This window comes from Enhydra lutris, unplaced genomic scaffold (genome assembly GCF_002288905.1).
Source record: "Enhydra lutris kenyoni isolate GAN:26980312 unplaced genomic scaffold, ASM228890v2 scaffoldscaffold26, whole genome shotgun sequence".
NCBI lineage: Eukaryota > Metazoa > Chordata > Mammalia > Carnivora > Mustelidae > Enhydra > Enhydra lutris.
Window position 1 is genome coordinate 5,826,719 of NW_019154110.1, and position 19,823 is coordinate 5,846,541.

General features: G+C 44.0%; 1 protein-coding gene across 1 annotated transcript; it reads right to left on the reverse strand.

The window, feature by feature from the left end:
- Nucleotides 1–16,412: 16,412 nt before the first annotated feature.
- LOC111151261 (developmental pluripotency-associated protein 3-like) lies at nucleotides 16,413–16,901 on the reverse strand. Its single transcript, XM_022509135.1, is given in 3 exon segments — nucleotides 16,413–16,704; nucleotides 16,706–16,868; nucleotides 16,871–16,901. Coding segments are annotated over 3 exon segments (486 nt in total).
- Nucleotides 16,902–19,823: the final 2,922 nt, after the last annotated feature.

Below are 19,823 nucleotides of genomic sequence, written 5' to 3' on the forward strand. Positions count from 1 at the left end.
CAGGGTTGTGAGGAGCAACTGATTTTGTACTGTGGGGTTGGAGGAGGAAAGGAAGAAAGGAGGTTTTCAAAAGAACTTTCATATGCTAAGGAAGATGCCCTAGAAGAGACTGGAGGCCTTGCCATAGTCAAGTTAAGGTTGTTCTCCCCTCTAGCAAGGCATGACCATTAAGATAGTTGGGAGCTTCCTGGAAGAATGTTCCAGGTGTCCCATGGTGGGGTGAGGGGGCCAGGGGAGTTGCAGGGTGTCGGCTTGTGTTTTATCCTTAGCTAGCCTTCTGCTTCCTCGTCACATGGGTGGGGGGATTTAATTCCCTTGACCTTTCCCTCTCAGGCTCAAGATGGTGGTTCCAGCCATGGCAGCCGAGTAGGAAGAAGAAAGGCGGCAGCCCCAGGATGGGAAAACTCTGGCTTTCCAGCAATCCTTCGTGGGATGGAGCTTATCCAACATTGGCCAGAACTTTGCCCATAACCCCGAGCCGCAAGGGAGGGGAGAAGGCATGTTTTCAACAGAGGAGGGAACCAAGCAAAGACCAGGTTGGAAGGGTATTGGGTCTAACCTACAGTGTCTGCACGGGTTCCGAGTGGGAAACGCGCAGAGCTATGTGCGGGCAGAAGAGGACATGCCAGACTCCTTCAGAGGTGGTGGGGCTGATGGGAAAAGGATTCCCAGGCCGAAGACCCACCCTCAGTGGCGTTTTAGCCAGAGCCAATCACAGGAAACACAGAGCACGTGCTCCATGCTCGGGAAATCAGGCCCCACAGGTCAGAAGGGGCGTAACGCTCTGGAGCTTGGTTTTCATCACCTACTTGATGGGTCACCTGGGGTGCTTTGGACAGAGATTTCAGGGTGTCCCCAGATCTACCTAATTGAAACCTCCAGATGATGCCTGTAAGTTTGGGACCCTTGGCTCCAGTCTCCATGGGGTGGGGTGACGGGGCCCACGAGGTGTAGGTGCTGGCTGAGGCTGCCCCCGGGGCCCCCACTCTGGCCACAGAAGCAGAATGGAAGACCAGCAAGTAGGGAGCTGCTTGCTGAGGGGATGGTCACTGGGGCACTGCTAACCTGGCGTGAGGAATGAAGGAGGACCAGTTCTGGAGAAAAAGCCACAGAGGTTTCTAGATTCTTTCTGGGTGTGACAGAGGCTGCACCTTCTCAGACTTCTGGCCCTTCTTGAACTCAGCCCAGCAAGCCCTCTCCCCCAACCACTGTCCTTCCAAGGGGGCCAGAGGGAACCGGAGGAAAGATGAATTATCAGATGAAGGTCACCTTCTGGGTTCTGAGCTCCCAGCCCTCTGCCAGAAGCTGTGCTAGCCTATTGCCATTACCTATTGCCAAGGCTGCCAACTTCCAGTCTGGGGGCGCCTGGGTGGCTCAGTGGGGTAAAGCCTCTGCCTTCAGCTCAGGTCATGATCCCAGGGTCCTGAGATCCAGCCCAGCATCGGGCTCTCTGCTCAGCAGGGAGCCTGCTTCCCTTCCTTTCTCTCTCTGCCTGACTCTCTGCCTACTTGTGATCTCTATCAAATAAATTAATTAAAGAAAGAAAGAAAGAAAGAAAGAAAAAAGAAAGAAAGAAAAAAGAAAGAAAGAAAGAAAGAAAAAGAAAGAAACTTCCAGGTAAAGGGAGCTGGCGAAGGTGGATGATTCTGGAGGGGGCTGTGACTGCCTTGGGGGCCCACACGCTGGGGAACTGGACCTGGGATAGGATGGCCGCAGGGGTGGGGGTGTAGGCAAGCAGGTTAGAGCCACATTTTGAAAAGCTCAAATTGGCCAATTTGATTGGCCAAAAGGAAGTTCATTCTTGCTAGAATAAACTAGTCTGAGGAAAGAGATCACAGTGGGATTTCAGGGATCAAACAGGGCGTGTTTATAGACATCCCCCCAACTGCACCCCAGATTCTTACATTTGCTGGCTACCTGTCCTGCTCACACTCCTAACCCTACTTAGACTCGCCTTTACTACGTCTGTGATCCAGACAATGGGCAGGAGAGGTCCGAGGGGGAGTGCTTAGGGACGGAGGTTCTGGGATGAGTAAGCCAATCTTCTGATAAAGAGTGGAATGGGGAAGAGGGAGTGAAGGAGGGTGGTGTCGTTCCTGGCTACTGAACCATGCTTCTAGAAACGGGCCCTGCTGTAAGTTAAATCAGTGGTAAAAAGAATGAGGGCGTAGAGGGGGTTTTCCCTAAAATCTTGGCATGTAGCGTCTCTGCCCATCCGTCATACTAGTCCCAGTAGCCACTCATTCATTCACTTATCCATAGATTGGGAAGATATAGCCATGGGGAAAACAATGACCTCTGCCCTCCGGGGACTTCTGTCCTAGTCGGGGAGTCAGACAAGGAACAACCAAACCAGTTAGGGCTAGAGAGGAATGAGAAAGAGGAAGAGGAAGTATACTATTTCATTTTGGAGGGGAAGGTCTTAATAATAAGGTGACGGGTAGGCAGAGACCTGACAGAAGTGACAGAAGGGGAAGTCATGTTAGACATCTAGGGAAATCATGTTCTGGGTGGAGAGAGGAGCACCTGCAAAGGTCCTGAGGCAGTACTGCCGGAAGAACCTCAAGGCTGCCAATGACTCTGGAAGAGGGTGAGCAAAGCAGGGAATTCTTTGTAAAAAAAGAGACTGAGGAGTTAGAGAGTACCAGCTTTGCGGTCATGCAGACCTGGGACCAACTACTTGTCGGTATTTGAGCAAATTGCTTCATCTCCCTACCGCCCATTCTCCTTGTCTGTAAAATGGGAAGAACAGAGTTATTGCACTTATGGGGCTTTACGGTCTTTCTTAAATAAGTGGCGACTATCACTGGGGTTATTATAAATGCACGAATACCTGTTCAATATTTAGTATTACCCCTTTCCCGGAGAGGTTTTCCAACGACATATGCCTGATTATGTTTTTTTTTTCCATTTTATTTGTTCAAAAATATACATAACATAAAATTTACCACCTTAACTGTGTTTAAGTGTTCAGTCCGGTGGTATTAAGTACATTCGCACACTCTCCTACTCCCATCTGCTCCTTTTATCCCCACAATGTCTTTCATCTAGTAAAATGGAAACTCTGCACCCATTACCCAGTAGCTCCTGGGTTCTACTTTCCGTCTCTATGAATTTGACTCTTCTAAGTATCTCCTATTAATGGAAGCTTATGATAATTTGTATTTTTTTATTGACCCGTTTCTTTCGCTGAGCATGAGGTCCTCTGGGTTCATTTTCGTTGTGGCATGTGGCAGACTGAACACTATGCCGTTGGCATTGTAGGTATCCAGCCCATTGTGTTTATGCATTTAACTGAAGATGGGCACCGGGATTCCTTCTACCTTTTGGCTCTTGTGAACAGAGCTCCTCTGAACACAGGGGAACAAGTTTCTCTTTGAGTTTCTGCTTTCAGTTCTTTCGGGTGCATACCCACAAGTGGAATTGCTGGATTGTGGGGCAGTTCCAGTTTTAATTTTGTGGGGTAGGGGGGCGGACCTTCATACTCTTTTTTCCACTGAGGCTGCACCATTTTGCATTCCCACCAACAGTGCACGAGGTTCTCAATTTCTCCACTTTCTTGCCCACACTTGTTATTTCCCTTCTTTTCTTCTTTTCCTTTTTTAAAATTTCGTTCGTTTCTTCTTCTTCTTTTTATTTATTTATTCTTATTATTTTTTGGGTAGTAGTTCTCCTACAGGGTGTGAGGTATCATTTTTTTGGTTTCTTAAATATTTGGCATCTTAAATTACATTTACATGACATTGACATTGACATTACATTTTGGGGCATTTTAAATTACATCGACAGCAACCTGTCTCCTGTGCTGTCTGGAATATGTGGGCAACAGATACCAAGAATCACGAATTATACTCGCTGCTTCCTCCATTCCTCAAGGTATGGGCTTGTCATCATTACTCCAGGGCTCCATGACAGGCTCTAGAAACGAGGGCAGAGGAACAAAGAGCTGGGCTGGGTGCAGGCAAGACCCTCGCCAGAGTCAGAATTAGGATCTAGTCATTTTCTGATGAAAGCAGGTTTCTTTTTGAATCAACACTTCCTTCCACTTTCTTTTCATTTGAGTCAACAGAAACCCTTAAGAGTTTTTTTGGGTTTTTTTGGTTAAGATTTTATTTATTTATTTGACAGGCAGAGATCACAAGTAGGCAGAGAGGCAGGCAGAGAGAGAGGTGGGAGCAGCCTCCCCGCCCAGCAGAGAGCCCGATGTGGGGCTCGATCCCAGGACCCTGAGATCATGACCTGAGTTGAAGGCAGAGGCGTTAACCCACTGAGACACTCAGATGCCCCCCCTTAAGAGTTTTAAACCCTTTCCAGGGAATTCTGAGCTATGGTCAGAGGGAAGGAATAAGGAAACATAGGAAGCAGCCATCTAGCTTTCAATTTGTGCATGCGTGCATGTGTGTGTGTGTGTGTGTGTGTGTGTGTGTGTGTGTGTGTGTGTTGATTATTTATTTATTTATTTGAGAGAGCAAGTGCACGAGAGCACAAACAGAAGCAGCGGCAGGGTGGAGGGAGAAGCAGGTTCCCCGCTGAGCAGGGAGCCCTGTGCGGTGCTGGATTGTTCTGGGATCAGGACCTGAGCCAAAGGCCGATAGATGCTTAACTGATGGAGCCACCCAGGCACCCCTCAGTTTTTGGTTTTGAATGTGGGTCATTGGGAGGTCCCTCAGCGACCTCCCTCCGACTCTGGCCTGAGTCCTTGGAATGGTCTCTGGAATGTGGGCAGATGGTAGCAGTTCCTGCCCAGCCCACTCCCGACCCTGCCAGCAGTACACGCGATATCCAGCCTGGAGTGTTCTGCTCAGTCATGCTCCCTCACCGTCCCCCCTCTGGCCTTCTGAGGAGCCCCATCTTGCTATACCGTCCCTCTGCTTGCTACATTGCCTATACACCTTATCACAGAAGCAGACCACGACACAGCTTCTACTGCACGGCATATGTAGGTCTCCCTGCTTTCTTGGTCTCCACGCTCTAGGCTCTCCCATAATGCAGCCCATCCTTCCTGGCTGGGCTGTTGGTCTAGGAGAGGAAGAGGGGGGTCCAGGCCTTTCCTGGAGGAATTTGTCAGAGCAGAGGAAAAATAGCGAGTGCAGTATAAGAGAAAAGTTCAGTGCTCTATTAGATAAGAAACAAAGGCCAGAGACCACGGGTGGAACCCTGGGAGGGAGAGAAGGCCACTGACTATCCCCTCACCTCCCGCAGGAAGGCAAGGGAAGGGGATGCTGGCCCCAGTCAGGAGGGGCCTCTCCGAAGTGATGGCGGAATAGCGTGAGAGAGACCTCAGACCTGGTCTGGGTTAGTCAAGAGAAGGGCGTGGTGATATTCATCTGGGTTTGTTTTTTCTAAAAACGCTGAGTCCTCCCAAATAAGGTAGGACAACAAAGGCACTCACCAAGTGATCCTTTGTTATGTGGCTGGTGCTTGGCTACATTCTTGACATAATATTATCTTATTGAATCCTCACAACAATATTAAAGTCTTAAGTCTTATCACTATCTTCATTTTATAGATAAAGAAATTGAAGAGTTTATCTCTGGGAGGTTAAGGAACGTTAGCAAGGTTCAAATGCCGGTCTGTCTTACCAAGAGGGCCAAACTTTGTAACCACCAGAATATTTATTCAGAATGTACTGTTTGGACAACTGGGATGGGTTTGACCTGGCTGTAGGCCTTTCTTTAATTCTCAGTTCCTTCAATTCAATCCATATGTAAACCAGTCATCCAGTTTCTGCCTAAGAAAACAATGCGTATCATATTTAAATATTTATTAGGAAGCCTCTATCTCTGTGATGGTTTATTTCCCAAATAATTTTTCTGATGGACCAGGAGAGAGAGAGAGAAATATTGGTTAAACCCCATGGTGACCAGACTTTTCAGATTTTTAACTCTGTGAGGTAACAGATGTGTTGACTAACCTCATTGTGATAATCATGTCGCATATACATGTTCTGTAACTTACACGTCTTCAGTACTCGCAATGTCACATGTCAATTATACCTCAGTAAAGCTGGGGAAAAAACCAAAACCAGGAAAAGAATTTCACTGAGGTAAATATGTTTCAAAAATAAATAGGTTGGGGTGCCTGGGTGTGGCTCAGTGGGTTAAGCCTCTGCCTTCTGCTCAGGTCATGATCTCAGGGTCCTGGGATTAAGCCCCACATCTTGCTTTCTGCTCAGCGGGAGGCCTGCTTTCCCCCACCCCCCACCCCTGCCTGCCTCTCTGCCTACCTGTGATCTCTCTCTGTGTTAAATGAATAAATAAAATCTTTAAAAATAAATAAATAAATAAGTCATTGGGTAGGATTCAGGAATCTACTGTTAGAGAGAGTTTTGACAACTCTCTATAACAGATGACTCTCTATAAAAGAAAATTTTGAAATGTTCTTTTTTTAAAAAAGATTTTATTTATTTACTTATTTGAGAGAGAGACAGAGCATGAGCTGGGGGAGGAGCAGAGGGAGAGGGAGAAGCAGACTCCCCACCAAGCAGGGAGCCTGACCCTACAGTGACCAGAGCCAAAGGCAGACCCTCAACCAACTGAGCTACCCAGATGCTCCTGACATAGAATTTTCTGTAGCAAACTTACTCTTCACACTTAGTCTAAATATAAAACTGCCCCTAGCCCTTGATGTCACTTGTCAGACAAGTTACCCTTGTTCACCAGGCATTAACCAGCTGGGAAATGGTTTACATTTGACAAGGAAGCCTGAAGCAGACAATGCATCTCTACTCTGATCTTTCAGGAAAAATGCCTGCTTTTATGGGTGGCCTAACTGTAAAAATAAGGGAAGTAACATGGAAAATAGGGACTACCATGAAGCTATCTATGTACAGAGAGAAAAGAAAGGAAGGAAAGCAAAGGGACGAGGTAAAGGAAGGGAAGAGGAAAGGGAAGAGGGAGGGGAAAGGAACAGGAAAGGGAAGAGGGAAGGGAAGGGAAGGAAAGAGGGAGGGAAGGAACGGAGGGAGGGAGCGAGAAAGAAAAATTTACATCGCTAACCTGGATTATATTGGAGAACTCAGAGCTTTTGGTGACATCTTCTGACCTCTGCTGGACACACATGGGATTGCATGGCCCTCCGGTCCTTCAAAACAACCAGCAAAATTAGAATTTTAGAGTTGAAGTTTACAGAGGCTCTCATCTAAATCCCTCACTTCACAGACGAAGAAACTGAGGCCCAGTGGGTTTATGTAACTCATCCAAGGCCACTCAGTTACATAGTGGCATATTCAGGACCAGCACCTGGAAATGTATTATCTCGTGATAAAACATGGATAGGCATACATTGATGAACTCCTTTGGAGCCAATACCCTTTGGATTACCTGTAGAGAACCATCATTATTAGAAATGGCAACAGCTAACACAGACAATGTGGTCGATAACCAAGAATAGAGATTAGGATTATTTGTGCCAGATCATAATTATCTTCTGGTTTCATGTCCCCAATCCCAAAATTAGCTTCAGAGAATTCATTTTCACAAAAGGTCTTTCTCAGTTGCAAATTCCTCTTCCTGGTTCTGGTTTGTTAAAATTGGTTTGGTTTGTGGAGCCTGGGTGGCTCAGTCCATTGGGTAGATGAGCCTTCATTTCAGCTCAGGTCCTGATCTCAGGATCATGGGATGGGCTGGCATCAGGACTTAGCACTCAGCGGGGAGCCTGCCTGAGATTTTCTCTCTCTCTTTCTGTTCCCTCCTGCCACCTGTCTCTAAAATAAATAAATAAGTAAGTATGTAAATCTTTTTAAAAAATTAGTTTGCTTTCCCACAGGAAATTTCAACTGACTGTAGAAGAGAAGCATGCCCACTGCTAACCAGTTTGCTCCTTTTAAGAACTAGCTCTGCTAGTTCTGGGCAAAGGTACTTGGGAACCAGGAGAGGAGTCCAGAGGTCTCTGGTGCTTCTTCAGTCAGGAGTTACAGGTCTTACCTTTGAGGGCTCTCTAGATCAGAAAGATGAATGACCACTGAAATATATGGTCAGCTTACTCCACATTTTAAAAGATCCCCATGCATGGCACTATCTAAATGAGTAGAGTCATATTTGGAAGAACGTAAGCTTTGGAGCCACACAGTCAGTGGTTATTTACTAGCTGTGTGAGCTTAGGTAAGTTACTTAACCTCTCTGAGCCTCACTGACCTCAGCTATAAAACAGGAGTCATAGATGGTACCTTTTCAGAGAGTCATTTGAAAATATCTGAGACTGTGTGTGTAAATCCATAGCCCAGTACCTGGACAAGGGGAGGGACAGTGTTTAAATACATCACATGCTATTAATTACATCAGATCTTAATGGTGGAAGTCATACAAGTTTTGTTTCACCAAAAAAAAGTACTAAGTTATATATTTGTCATGAAAAATGTCCTAACTCTAGCCCTCAAAGACCCAATAAAATAAAGTGGATAAGACACAGACGCACAAATGCTTTAAAGAGAGCAGAAAAACATCCTCACTCTCATACTCTTTTGTTCTTTGTTTTTTGTGGTTTTCTTTCGCCTTCTCCACACTAAAAAGTGCTCTGAAACAAAACGAATGAACAAAGAAAGAAAGAGAGAAACAGAGACAAAAAAGAGAGAGAGAGAGACAAAAAAGAGAGAGACAGAGACAAAAGAGAGAAATAAACCAAAAAACAAACTCTTAACTCTAGAGAACAAACTGAGGTTACCAAAAGGGAGATGGGGTGCGGGGGTTGGGGGAAACAGGTGATGGAGATTAAGGAAGGCACGTGTCCCGAGGAGCACTGACTCCTGTACAGAACAGTGTGGAATCACTATACGGCCCACCTGAAACTAATATATGTCAACTACACTGGAATTAAAATAAAAATTTAAAGAAATTTTAAGTGCCCCGAAAACTTGGCAGTCGCATTGATTATGTGCGTGCGCATGCGCGTGTTTAAACATGTCACAGACATTTGCTTAGCGCGTTTCTTCAAGAAGAAATGAGTCTTTGTCAATGAGAAACTGCCCATTTGATGCCTCCCTGAATTAATGAAGTGGACCCAGGCTATCTTTCGCTGCGATGAGAGAGGGGAAGTGGAATCCTTTCCCATTACATATCAGAGCAGAAGTCACAGTGTTGCTACTCTTGAGAAAGAGCCAAGACGACAGGATTCTGGAGAAACCTTTTGGCCAGAGCAGTGCTGATCAATTTTAGGATTGATTTGCTCCCATCAAGAAGATTTTGTTTTTGCAAAGGTTTTTGTTTGTTTGTTTGTTTGTCTTGTGACTGAAGAAGATTTACAGAACACAGGTCTAGTCTCCCTCCCTAATTTTACATAGAGGGAAACTGACAACAACTTATCACTAAGTTAGAAGCAGAGTCAAAAACAGAACCGTAGGCATCTGTGATCGGTTGGGGGTCTTGGTCACCAGTGACAGAAGCCAGTTCTGGGTAATTTGAGCAAAGGCTCACAGGGGCTGTCCGCATGGATGGGAACCCGACAGTCAGACTTGAAGATAGAAGGAACCAAGGGTGTCTGGAGGGCCAAGAAGCTAAACAGAGTTCACAGGAAGTCCAGAAATGGTCTCATAACCGAAGAAATCCGTTCAAAATAGCAATCAATTCGTCTTCCACCTAGGCTACAACAAATAGCATCAACCTTCCCCTCTTTAGTCTTAATGTCACTTGTGCAAGAATCCAAGCCCCAGGGCAGAGCACCTGGCTGGCTGAGTGGCGGTCTCACACTCATACTCTGAACTGAAGTCGGGAGAGTCAGTCTGGCTCCTTGAGCTCCCACAGGACAACATCAATGCAAGTACCCAGTGCGGAAGGGACAATGCCCCAAGGGAAGAACGGAATACTCTTTGGGAGGAATGATGTGGGCAGCCTATAGGGTAACCATGGGGAGCTTGAAGGGGAATAGAGCAGATCCTGACCATGTGGATAAATTACCCCAAACAGACACAGAGCAGGGAGGAAAGGATCCTTGTTGATGTTTGGCACCTGCCTTTGTTCTTCACCGGGCAAGGTGAGTTTTGCTGCTACGTTCTTGGTATGGTGCAGAAAATCCCTGACACCGTTCTCTGTATTAGTTATTTAATCATCCTATGCCCGCTGTTTAACAATGGCTCTTTTAGAATAATATTTTTTTAAACATTTTATATATTTGTTATTTGAGAGAGAGAGAGAGAGATTGAGAGGATGAGTGGGAGAAGGGGCAGAGGGAGAAGTAGGCTCTTTGCTGAGCAGGGAGCCCAACTCAGGACTCAATCCCAGGACCCTGGGATCCTGACCTGAGCCAAAGGCAGATGCTTAACTGACAGAGCCTCCCAGGGGCCCCCACATCAGAGTTTAAAATGGTGAGGACTTGCATCAGACTTGGAAACCAAGTTTGGCTCTCTTTATGGGTTTCCTGCCCTGTACCCACTTCCTCCTTCCCAACAGCATCCCAGCCTTCCCTCAGGTTCCCATCTTCCCTTACATCAGCCCTTACACTGACTTCATGCCCCCACCTCCCCATGGGTGTTGGCCTGCTTGGCCTAAGGGGACTTTTGTCCTCCCTGCCATCAGTTGGTTCAGGAAGGCAGCGAATTAACACACAACATTTCCCTGGACACAGAGATGGATTCATAAAAGGGTTAATAATTAATGGGAGCCAATACAATGTAAGGATACGTTTGCTGGAAGCTTCTGGAAAAGTGACGTCCTTCTGCTTCAGAGATACCTGCCGGAAGAGATCATCCGTCTTCCTCTGGATATAGTCAGGTGGGGTTTAGATCTGCGCAGCCAACTCGGTAGCAGTAGATGAATCCGACTCAAGGGAAAGAGGAGGCCGGGGGAAATGCCAAGAACCAAAGCTGGAACCGTGGCTCTGTCACATCTGACCATCCCCCAAGGATGGACTTTTCTAGTTACGGGATCCAGTAAATCTTCCTGATTTCTTAAGGCCATTGAGTGGGGATTCATTTATTCATAACAAACAGAAACCTAACAGAAGCTCCATAAAAGCTGCCATTGAAATGCTTCTGGAATTGGGGCAAAGCAAACCCTGACAGAACCCTTCTCCTCTCCTGTCGTGGAGCAGCAGTTAGCTGCCCCAGCCGTGCGTCTGTCCCGCGGGCTTTCTCCCAAAGGAGCAAACACCGAGACATCGCTGTGTCTATAACAAGATGTTGCCAATTGAAAGAGGGGGCTGCCCTGGAGGCTCAAGGGGGATTCTTGAACCTATGGGGAACATACACGACATTATAGAAAGTGTATGAAGCGGATATAATTGTCTAATCTGTTCAGCACCCTCCCTCACCTCCTTTGCTAAGTGACCTCATCCAATGGACACAAGTCTGGGAAGGAGACCCAGACTTGACCAGTGAGTCCACCCCAGTGAAGACTCCCTCACTCCAGAAGGAGCACATTCTATGACCTCTTTGTTTACCAAGTGGAAAGGATATGTGTTTGGTGTTACTAGTGTTCATGTTTCTAACCAGGGGGCAAAAATCCAACTGCGTTAGGAGAAAATGAAGCCAGCAAAGTTAAAGAGGGAGAGAGCGAGCGAGAGAGAGAGAACGGGATTGTGGCCCCATGAAACCTTAGTCTAGTCTCTGTCTGAGGTCCCTGGAGACAGCCTAGAACCCAGACGACCTGCAGCCCGTCAGCTGCTGCACGTTTTTTCATAAAGTCTTCTCTTCCCTCAGGCCTCTTTCAGTGGCGTTTCTGTTTCTTGCCCATGAAAAACTCCTGTTCTAGTCCTGCCACACGGAAAGGAACATTGGCTGATACAGAGCAAGAAGTCCCAAGGAAGGATCTGTTTGAGATCAGGGAATATTTTCCTGGAGAATCAAACTGTAAATGCCAAATGAAACACTGCACAGAGGCAGAGCTACCAGAAACTTCGTGAAGAAGACAGATTGAAGAAGTTCTGCTAGAACTCAGAGGATAAATCTGAAAACTGCAAAAAGCATGAGTGATATAGGGAGGTGGGGGGAGTTGTCCAGGCGATCTGAGGTAGATCTGTAAGCCAACAGCCCTTTCTTCAAAAAGATTTGCTTCAGTGTGCGGGGTGTTCTAGTTGATGATGTGGTGCATGAACTGGTAAGACACCCCCCCACACCTTTCCCTTAGTGAGGTCTGTGTCAGCACTTTGTAATAAAAAATACTATCTTTCCGCTGCAAAACAGTTGGGGAAATAAAGTCGATAAATAGTTTCACATCATGTTGGATCAAGGTTTACTGCCAAATAAGTGTTGTTTTGTCAGAGAATTTAGGATTTTGGAATTGTGACTAAAGGGTCCTGTAATAGGAATCCCAGAAGGAGAACACAGAAACCATAAAAAAGGAGACATGAGCAAAGAATCAAGGGGTGGAGTGGGGAATATTCAAGAACTAAAGATAGTCACATTTTGAAGCTCAAATGTCATAGAGTGTCAGGTGAAATTAAATTTTTTTGAAGATATTCGGGGTGCCTGGGTGGCTCAGTGGGTTAAAGCCTCTGCCTTCGGCTCAGGTCATGATCTCAGGGTCCTGGGATTGAGCCTCTTATCAGGCTCTCTGCTCAGCGGGGAGCCTGCTTCTCCCCCTCCCCTCCCGCCCCCTCCCTCCCCTCCTGCCTCTCTGCCTACTTGTGATCTCTCTCTGTCAAATAAATAAATTTTAAAAATCTTTAAAAAAATTTTTTTTGGAAGATTTTACTTATTTGTTTGACCGGGAGAGTGCATGAGCACAAGCGGGGGAGCGGCAGAGGCAGAGGGAGAACCAGGAGCCTGATGTGGGGCTCGAATCCAGGACTCTGGGGTCATGACCTGAGCTGAAGACATAGGTTTAACCCACTGAGCCACCCAGGCACCCCTGGGTGAAATCACTTTAAACAAGACCTAAATGCAGTCTAGTCACATTTTTAATTTGGAAGAAAAAGAAAAAGGTCTATAAGAATACAGAAAATTCTAATAAATAATTCACTACACTGATGTCCTAAGCCTCCATACCAAACTCTCTATGCTACAGAGAGTAAATACAATTTTCTTCAAACATATATGTTATATTTATACATATTGATCTCACACTAGGCCACAAAGAAAAGCTCAGTTATTTCTGAAAGATAATCAGACCAAGGTCATCCAGTTGGGAGGTAGGCATTCAACCTGGAGCCACACCTCTTTACTTCTCCCAATATCTTAATAATTCTCTGAGAACAACAAGAGGATAGTAATTCACTTCCAAGTACTGATCACCGAGATGAGTACTGTAATTTGGTGACAAAGACTACCACTGGCGAAATGCCTAGAACAGCGTAAATATTCAATAGATGTTAGTTCCGTGAATAAAGGAGCTAATGAAAACATGAAACAAGGCTCACTGAGGAATATTGTATTTTACACGAGATATACTCAAAAGCACTTCGCTTTCTAGAACACACCTGAGACATGGCTGGGGAAGGCAGCTGTTTTTTGTTTTTTTTTTTATAATGCAAGGGATATAGCCAAGCGGCCATTAGGTACCATTAGGGGAACATTAAGACCAGGATGTACGTGGGCCGGATTGCAGTAAGCCTTCCCTGGGGTGACAGAGATCAATGGGAGACAGGGCCCAGAGAGCTTTAATGGTCTTTGTTCACTCTTCCTCCAAACTTTTAGGCCTCCCCCATGGTGACCAACCCCAGAGGAATGCACATTTAATTCAACTTCTAATGCAGGGAAATCGATAGCGTTGCACCACGGACAGTTTATCACACGTAATCTGAAGTTTAACACATAAATAAATAAGTAATATACACAAACCATGGCACTTAAGAGTACTATTAGGGGGCTTTTCTTTTCCCACAAATCAAAATACTTCTTACATCTTATTAAATTTTGCGCATTAAAAAATAATAAAATAATTTAAAGATTTCTAAAAAGAAATCTAGGCTGGAATTGCTTGGAAATGTTTCCTTTAAAATAATAATTATGGGGCAACTGGGTAGCTCAGTCATTAAGCGTCTGCCTTCGGCTGCGGTCATGATCCCGGGGTCCTGGGATCGAGTCGCACATTGGGCTCCCTGGTGGGGGGGAGGCCTGTTTCTCCCTCTCCCTCTGCCCCTGCTTGTGTTCCGTCTCTCACTCTGTCTCTCTCTGTCAAATAAATAAAATCTTAAAAAAGAAAATAAAATAATATCTATGATGGCTTTTATTTTTTTAAGTTCTTTTTCTTTTCTTTTTAAAGATTTTATTTATTTGAGAGAGAGAGAGCTTGCTCGAGAGATAGCACAAGTGATGGGGGGCAGAGGGGAGGGAGAAGCAAATACCAACCCCCACCCCCATACCACTGAGCTCGGAGTTCAACTTGGGACTCAATCCCAGGACCCCGGGATTATGACCTGAGATGAAGGCAGACGCTTAACTAACTGAGCCACCCAGGTGCCCCAAGATTTTTTTTTTTTAACTAATCTCTACACTCAATGTGGGGTTTGAACTCACAATCCTGAGATCAAGATTTCCTTGCTCCACTGACTGAGCCAGCCAGGCTCCCCTTGATGGCTTTTATTTTCAATGATACTTTGTAAGTTGTTTTAACATACTTTATTCTTTTTTGATATTCCTCCTCAAATCCTTGTGAGTTATGACAAGTAAACCCATTTAGCAGATGAGTAACCTGAGTCATGAGAGGAGACTTGCCATGAGAAATGGGAGTCCAACATCCAGTGGAGGGTATTTTTAGTCCCCAGAGGGATCTGGTTCTAGTTGGAGCTGGTGGGGGTAGGGAGATGGAAATAGTTTGACCCTGGAATTGTGTCTACCACTGGAATTCAGACATGTCTAGACCTGGTAAGCTAGATTCGCCAGAGGTCTTTACGTTTTCTGTTGGTTTATTTTGTAGGTGTTTGGAGACTTCGGGTGGAATGAGGAAGTTAATCATACCCCTTAATTCACAGCTCATCAAAGTCACCATCAAGGAACCACCCTTATTTCTTCAATTATATTCGTTCTTTTTAGACCCAACCCCACTCCATCTATATAGAAAGTTCAAGACAGGGAAAGCTGTTCTTTAGTTACCACGGTGACAGGGGACCAGCAGTGTTTCTGCGGTACTGGTAATGCTTTTTTATCGGCATCATGGTTATATAAAATTATTCACTTTGCAAAAATTCATTATGTTGGGGTGCATGGGTGACTCAGTGGGTTAAAGCCTCTGCCTTAGGCTCAGGTCATGATCCCAGGGTCCTGGGATCAAGCCCCGCATCAGCCTCTCTGCTCAGCAGAGAGTCTGCTTCCCCCTCCTCTCTCTCTGCCTTCTGCTCTGCCTACTTGTGAACTCTGTCTGTCAAATAAATAAATAAAATCTTTTTAAAAAATTCATTGTGTTGTATACTTACGATTGGTGTGGTTTTCTATATGAATGTTACACTTTAATACAATTTTACTTTAAAAATAATCCTGCTGGAAGTTTTAATGGAATTGGATACGTTTATAGATGAATTTGTGAGAGAACTGTCATCTTAGCACTGCCAAGTCATCTTATCCATGAACATGCTGCTAAAATTTTGTTAAGAGGGATATTTGTCACAAGGGACGTGGGTCTGTAGTTTTTGTTGTTGTTGTTTTCCTTGCAAATGTCTGAATTTAGTGTCAGAGTAATGCTGGCCTCATGGAAGGGGGTGGAGAGTACCTCTTTTTGATTTTCTGGAAAAGTTTGTAAAGACTTGGCATTAGAGCTTCCTTACGCATGGGAGAATTCACCAATGAAGCCACTTGGGACTCGAGTTTTCTCTGTGGGACAATTTTTTTTAAGAGGTATTCAAATAAGTCAATTTTAATAAGGTCCTCTACACATACATTTCCTACTGAAAATTGAAATAGCACAACAAAAAAATTTTATTACTATGTCTGAAAACCAGAAAAATCTAGCATATGCACCTCCCCTAATTATGCTCTAACCAAACCACCCAAAGTTTTCCCGTATTCCTTCTGCACAAGTTACTTGGCTTCCAATTTTGGATAGTAGGTCTTATCTACTTAATGACTTCAGGTCTCTCAAACACACAGGCAACATTCAAAACCTATTAGTGCGGGGCCCCTGGGTGGCTCAGTGGGTTAAAACTCTGCCTTCGGCTCAGGTCATGATCTCAGGGTCCTGGGATGGAGCCCCACATCGGGCTCTCTACTCAGCAGGGAACCTGCTTCCCCCTCGCTCTGCCTGCCTCTTTGCCTACTTGTGATCTCTCTCTGTCAAATAAATAAATAAAATCTTAAAAAAAAAACCTATTAGTGCTTCCTTAGGTCAAATCAAAAGGTATAAGTATACAGACGTCATTCAAATGCAAACTACAGGATTCCTCACAAGTTACTGGTATCACCGTAGAAAAGATACAAAAAAGAAAAGCCTTATCATATCGCAGATTATCAAAATATTACAGTTTGCCCTAATACAGAACAGCTTTCCACGCTGCTGCAAAATGATCCTAAAATCACTAGCAAAAAGAAACATACAAGAATAAAAGTTTGTTTACATTGGCTCCATGTCATAATTATTCTCCATGTTGGTTTCCTCAGAAAGCTCTTTATGATACAGGCGATAACGACAGCGACATCTGAATCTTCCCACTCTTGTTTCACCCTCCTCTGTTTCCTTCTGCTGTAGATCTTTTGGAAGCTGGGACCCCGGGTTTAGGTAGCGCTGGTACTGAATCATTCTACTCATCCTTGCCATCCTTTTCTTTGGGGCCATTAACAAAGTCCTTACTCCAGTCCTCCTCCCACTGCGGCTGAGGATACGCTCCACCAGCCCCTGTGGTTTCCTCTCTGCCCTGCTGCTGGGATCGATATTCTGGCATAGGGGAAGGGAGGATGATACTAGAGTCCAGGGTCAATATACCAAGGTTCTTGGTTAATACTTCGGAGATCATTTGAGAGGCACCTGAGCCTTCGTGGGAATCCTCTTCAATGGGTGTCCGAGATGATCCCAGGTTGGGTAAAGCTGCTCTGGCGAATCCATCAGAAGCCTAGTCACAGACTGAGGCTCCTCCTAGATCTTCGGAGTCCGGTGGGAGATGATGCTCAGGACCCAATTTGCTACGAAGTGGCCTGGCAAGAACCTCTGTGGGACCATTTTTAACATCAGGTTCTATTTCTTTAATAGACGTAGAGCCATTCAGGTTATCTATTGCTTCATAAGAGAACTTAGGCAGTTTGTGTCTTTCAAGAAATTTGTCCCTATCATCTAAGTTGTCAAATTTATTGGATAAAGTTGTTGAGAGAATTCCCTTACTATCCCTTTTGTATCTGTAGAATCTGTGGGGATGTCAGCTCTCACCCCTAATATTGCTAATATTGATGTCTTTTTTGCTGATCAGTGTGGCTGGTTCTTCTCAAGGAACCAGATTTTGGTTTCATTGTTTTTTTTTTCTATTGGTTTTCTTTCTTTCTTTCTTTCTTTCTTTCTTTTCTTTTGTTGTTGTTGATTGATTTTCACTCTAATCTTTATTATTTTCTTTCTTCTTATTACTTTGGATTTAATTTGCTTTTCTTTTTCTAAAATCGTAAGGTAGAAACTGAGAACACTGTTATGAGACAAATAAATCAATGGAATAGAATGGAGTCTGGAAACAGGCTTCCACATTTATGGACAACTGATTTTTTAAAAATAAAAGTGCAGAGAGGGGCGCCTGGGTGGCTCAGTGGGTTAAAGCCTCTGCCTTCGGCTCGGGTCATGATCCCGGGGTCCTGGGATCGAGCCCCGCCTCAGGCTCTCTGCTCAGCAGGGAGCCTGCTTCCTCCTCTCTCTCTCTCTGCCTTCATCTCTGCCTACTTGTGATCTCTGTCCGTCAAATAAATAAATAAAATCCTTTTAAAAAAAAAAAAGTGCAGAGACAACTCAGTGGGGGAAAAAATGATCTTTCCAACAAATGGCACTAGAACAATTAGATATCCATACACACAAAAAATGAATTTTGGTCCATATCTCACAACATGTACAAAATTTTACTCAAATGTATCACAGACCTAAATGTAAAACCTAAAACACTAAAATTTCTAGAAGAAAACACAGGGGAAACTACTTGTGGCCTTGCATTAGGCAAAGATTTCTTAGCAATATCAAAACATTCTTCATAAAAAGAAAAATTGATAAATTGAACTTTTGCAAAATTAAGAACTTCTGCCCTTTGAAAGACCTTGTTAAGGAATTAAAAAGATAAGCCAGAGACTGGGAGAAAATAGTTGCAAATCAGATATTTCATTAATGACTTGAATCTAGAATATATCCAGAACTCCCAAAACTCAGTAATGAGAAAAGAAACAACAGATATTTTTAAAAAATGGGCTAAATATTTGAAGATACTTCACTGAAGAAGATATGTGGATAGCCAATAAGCACATAGAGACACTCAATGTCATTAGTCATTAGGGAAATAAAAATTAGAACCACAATTATGTATCATTACACATCTGTTAGAATGGCTAAAATGAAAAGATTAATCATACTAAGTCTTGGTGAGGTGGTGGAGCAACTGAAACTTTCATACATTGGTGGGAAGGTCAAATGGTAAATCCACTTCGGAAAACAATTTGACAGTTGTGTGTGTGGTTTTTTAAAGATTTTATTTATTTATTTGAGAGAGAGAGAGATAGCAAGAGAGAGCCCAAGTGGGGAAGAGAGGGAGAAGCAGGCCCCCCTTGAGCAGGAAGCCCGATGTGGGGCTTGATCCCAGGACCCTGGGATCATGACCTGAGCCAAAGGCAGATGCTTAACCGACCAAGCCACCCAGGTGCCCCAATTTGACAGTTTCTTCTTCTTCCTTCCTTCCTTCCTTTTCTTTCTTTCTTTCTTCCTTTCTTCCTTTCTCTACATCCTTCAAATAGTTTAAAATTTTCCTCATAAAGATTTTGTGCATTTTTAGATTAATTCCAAGATTTGTGATAATTTCTGTTGTTACTGTGATATACCTTTATCCTTATTTTTTCATTATTTATTGTAACAGTATCATCAATTGTGTATGACTATGTAATAAACCACCCTAAAACTTAGTGAATGAATACAACTGTTTTACTACTCACAATTCTGAAGTCAGAGCTTTAGGCAGTGTTCAGTAGTCTTTTTGTTTTGTTTTGTTTTGTTTTGTTTTGAAGATCTCACCCATTCATTTGACAGAGAAAGAGAAAGCACAAGCAGGGGGCAGGGGTAGAAGGAAAGGGAGAAGCAGACTCCCCGCGGAGCAGGGAGCCCAACCTTGGGACACAGGACTTGATCCAAGGACCCTGTGATCATGACCTGAGCTGAAGGCAGACATTTAACCCACTGAGCCACCCAGGTCTTCCTCATTAGAGATCATTTTAAATAATTTACCACTCTAGTGAGGAGGAGCACTACTAATTTTTTAAGTTATCATTCACCTGTTGACCTTGGTGAACTCTCCTAATAGTAAAATTTTCTCTTCCTTAACAATCCTTATACCTCTGATTCATTTTTCGTTTCTTATAATGATGGCAAAGACCTCAAGTACTACGATTAAAGGTATCTTTGACAGTGGGCATCCTTGTTTTTTCCCCCCATTTTAAAGCAAATGAGTCTGAAATTTCTCTACTAAATATGCTGTATTTCTGTAGGTTTTTGGTAGATAGGGAGTTAAGGATATTCTACTCCTAATTTTCTGGTAGTTTTCTTTTAAGTCATAAATACCTGTTGAACTTTACGAAATGTGTTTTCTGCATCTACTAATTACATGTTTCTCTTTCTACTGATTAATTTTCTGATGTCAAACTGTCCTATTACTTTAATAGACCCTACTTTTTGTCCTCTTTTATATTTCTTTCCTAATGTTTTGTTTGAATTTTCCCATCTTTGTTCATAAGTAAAATGAGGCTATAATTTTATTTTATCTTACTGTTCTATGTGATTTTAGAATCAAGTTTATACCAG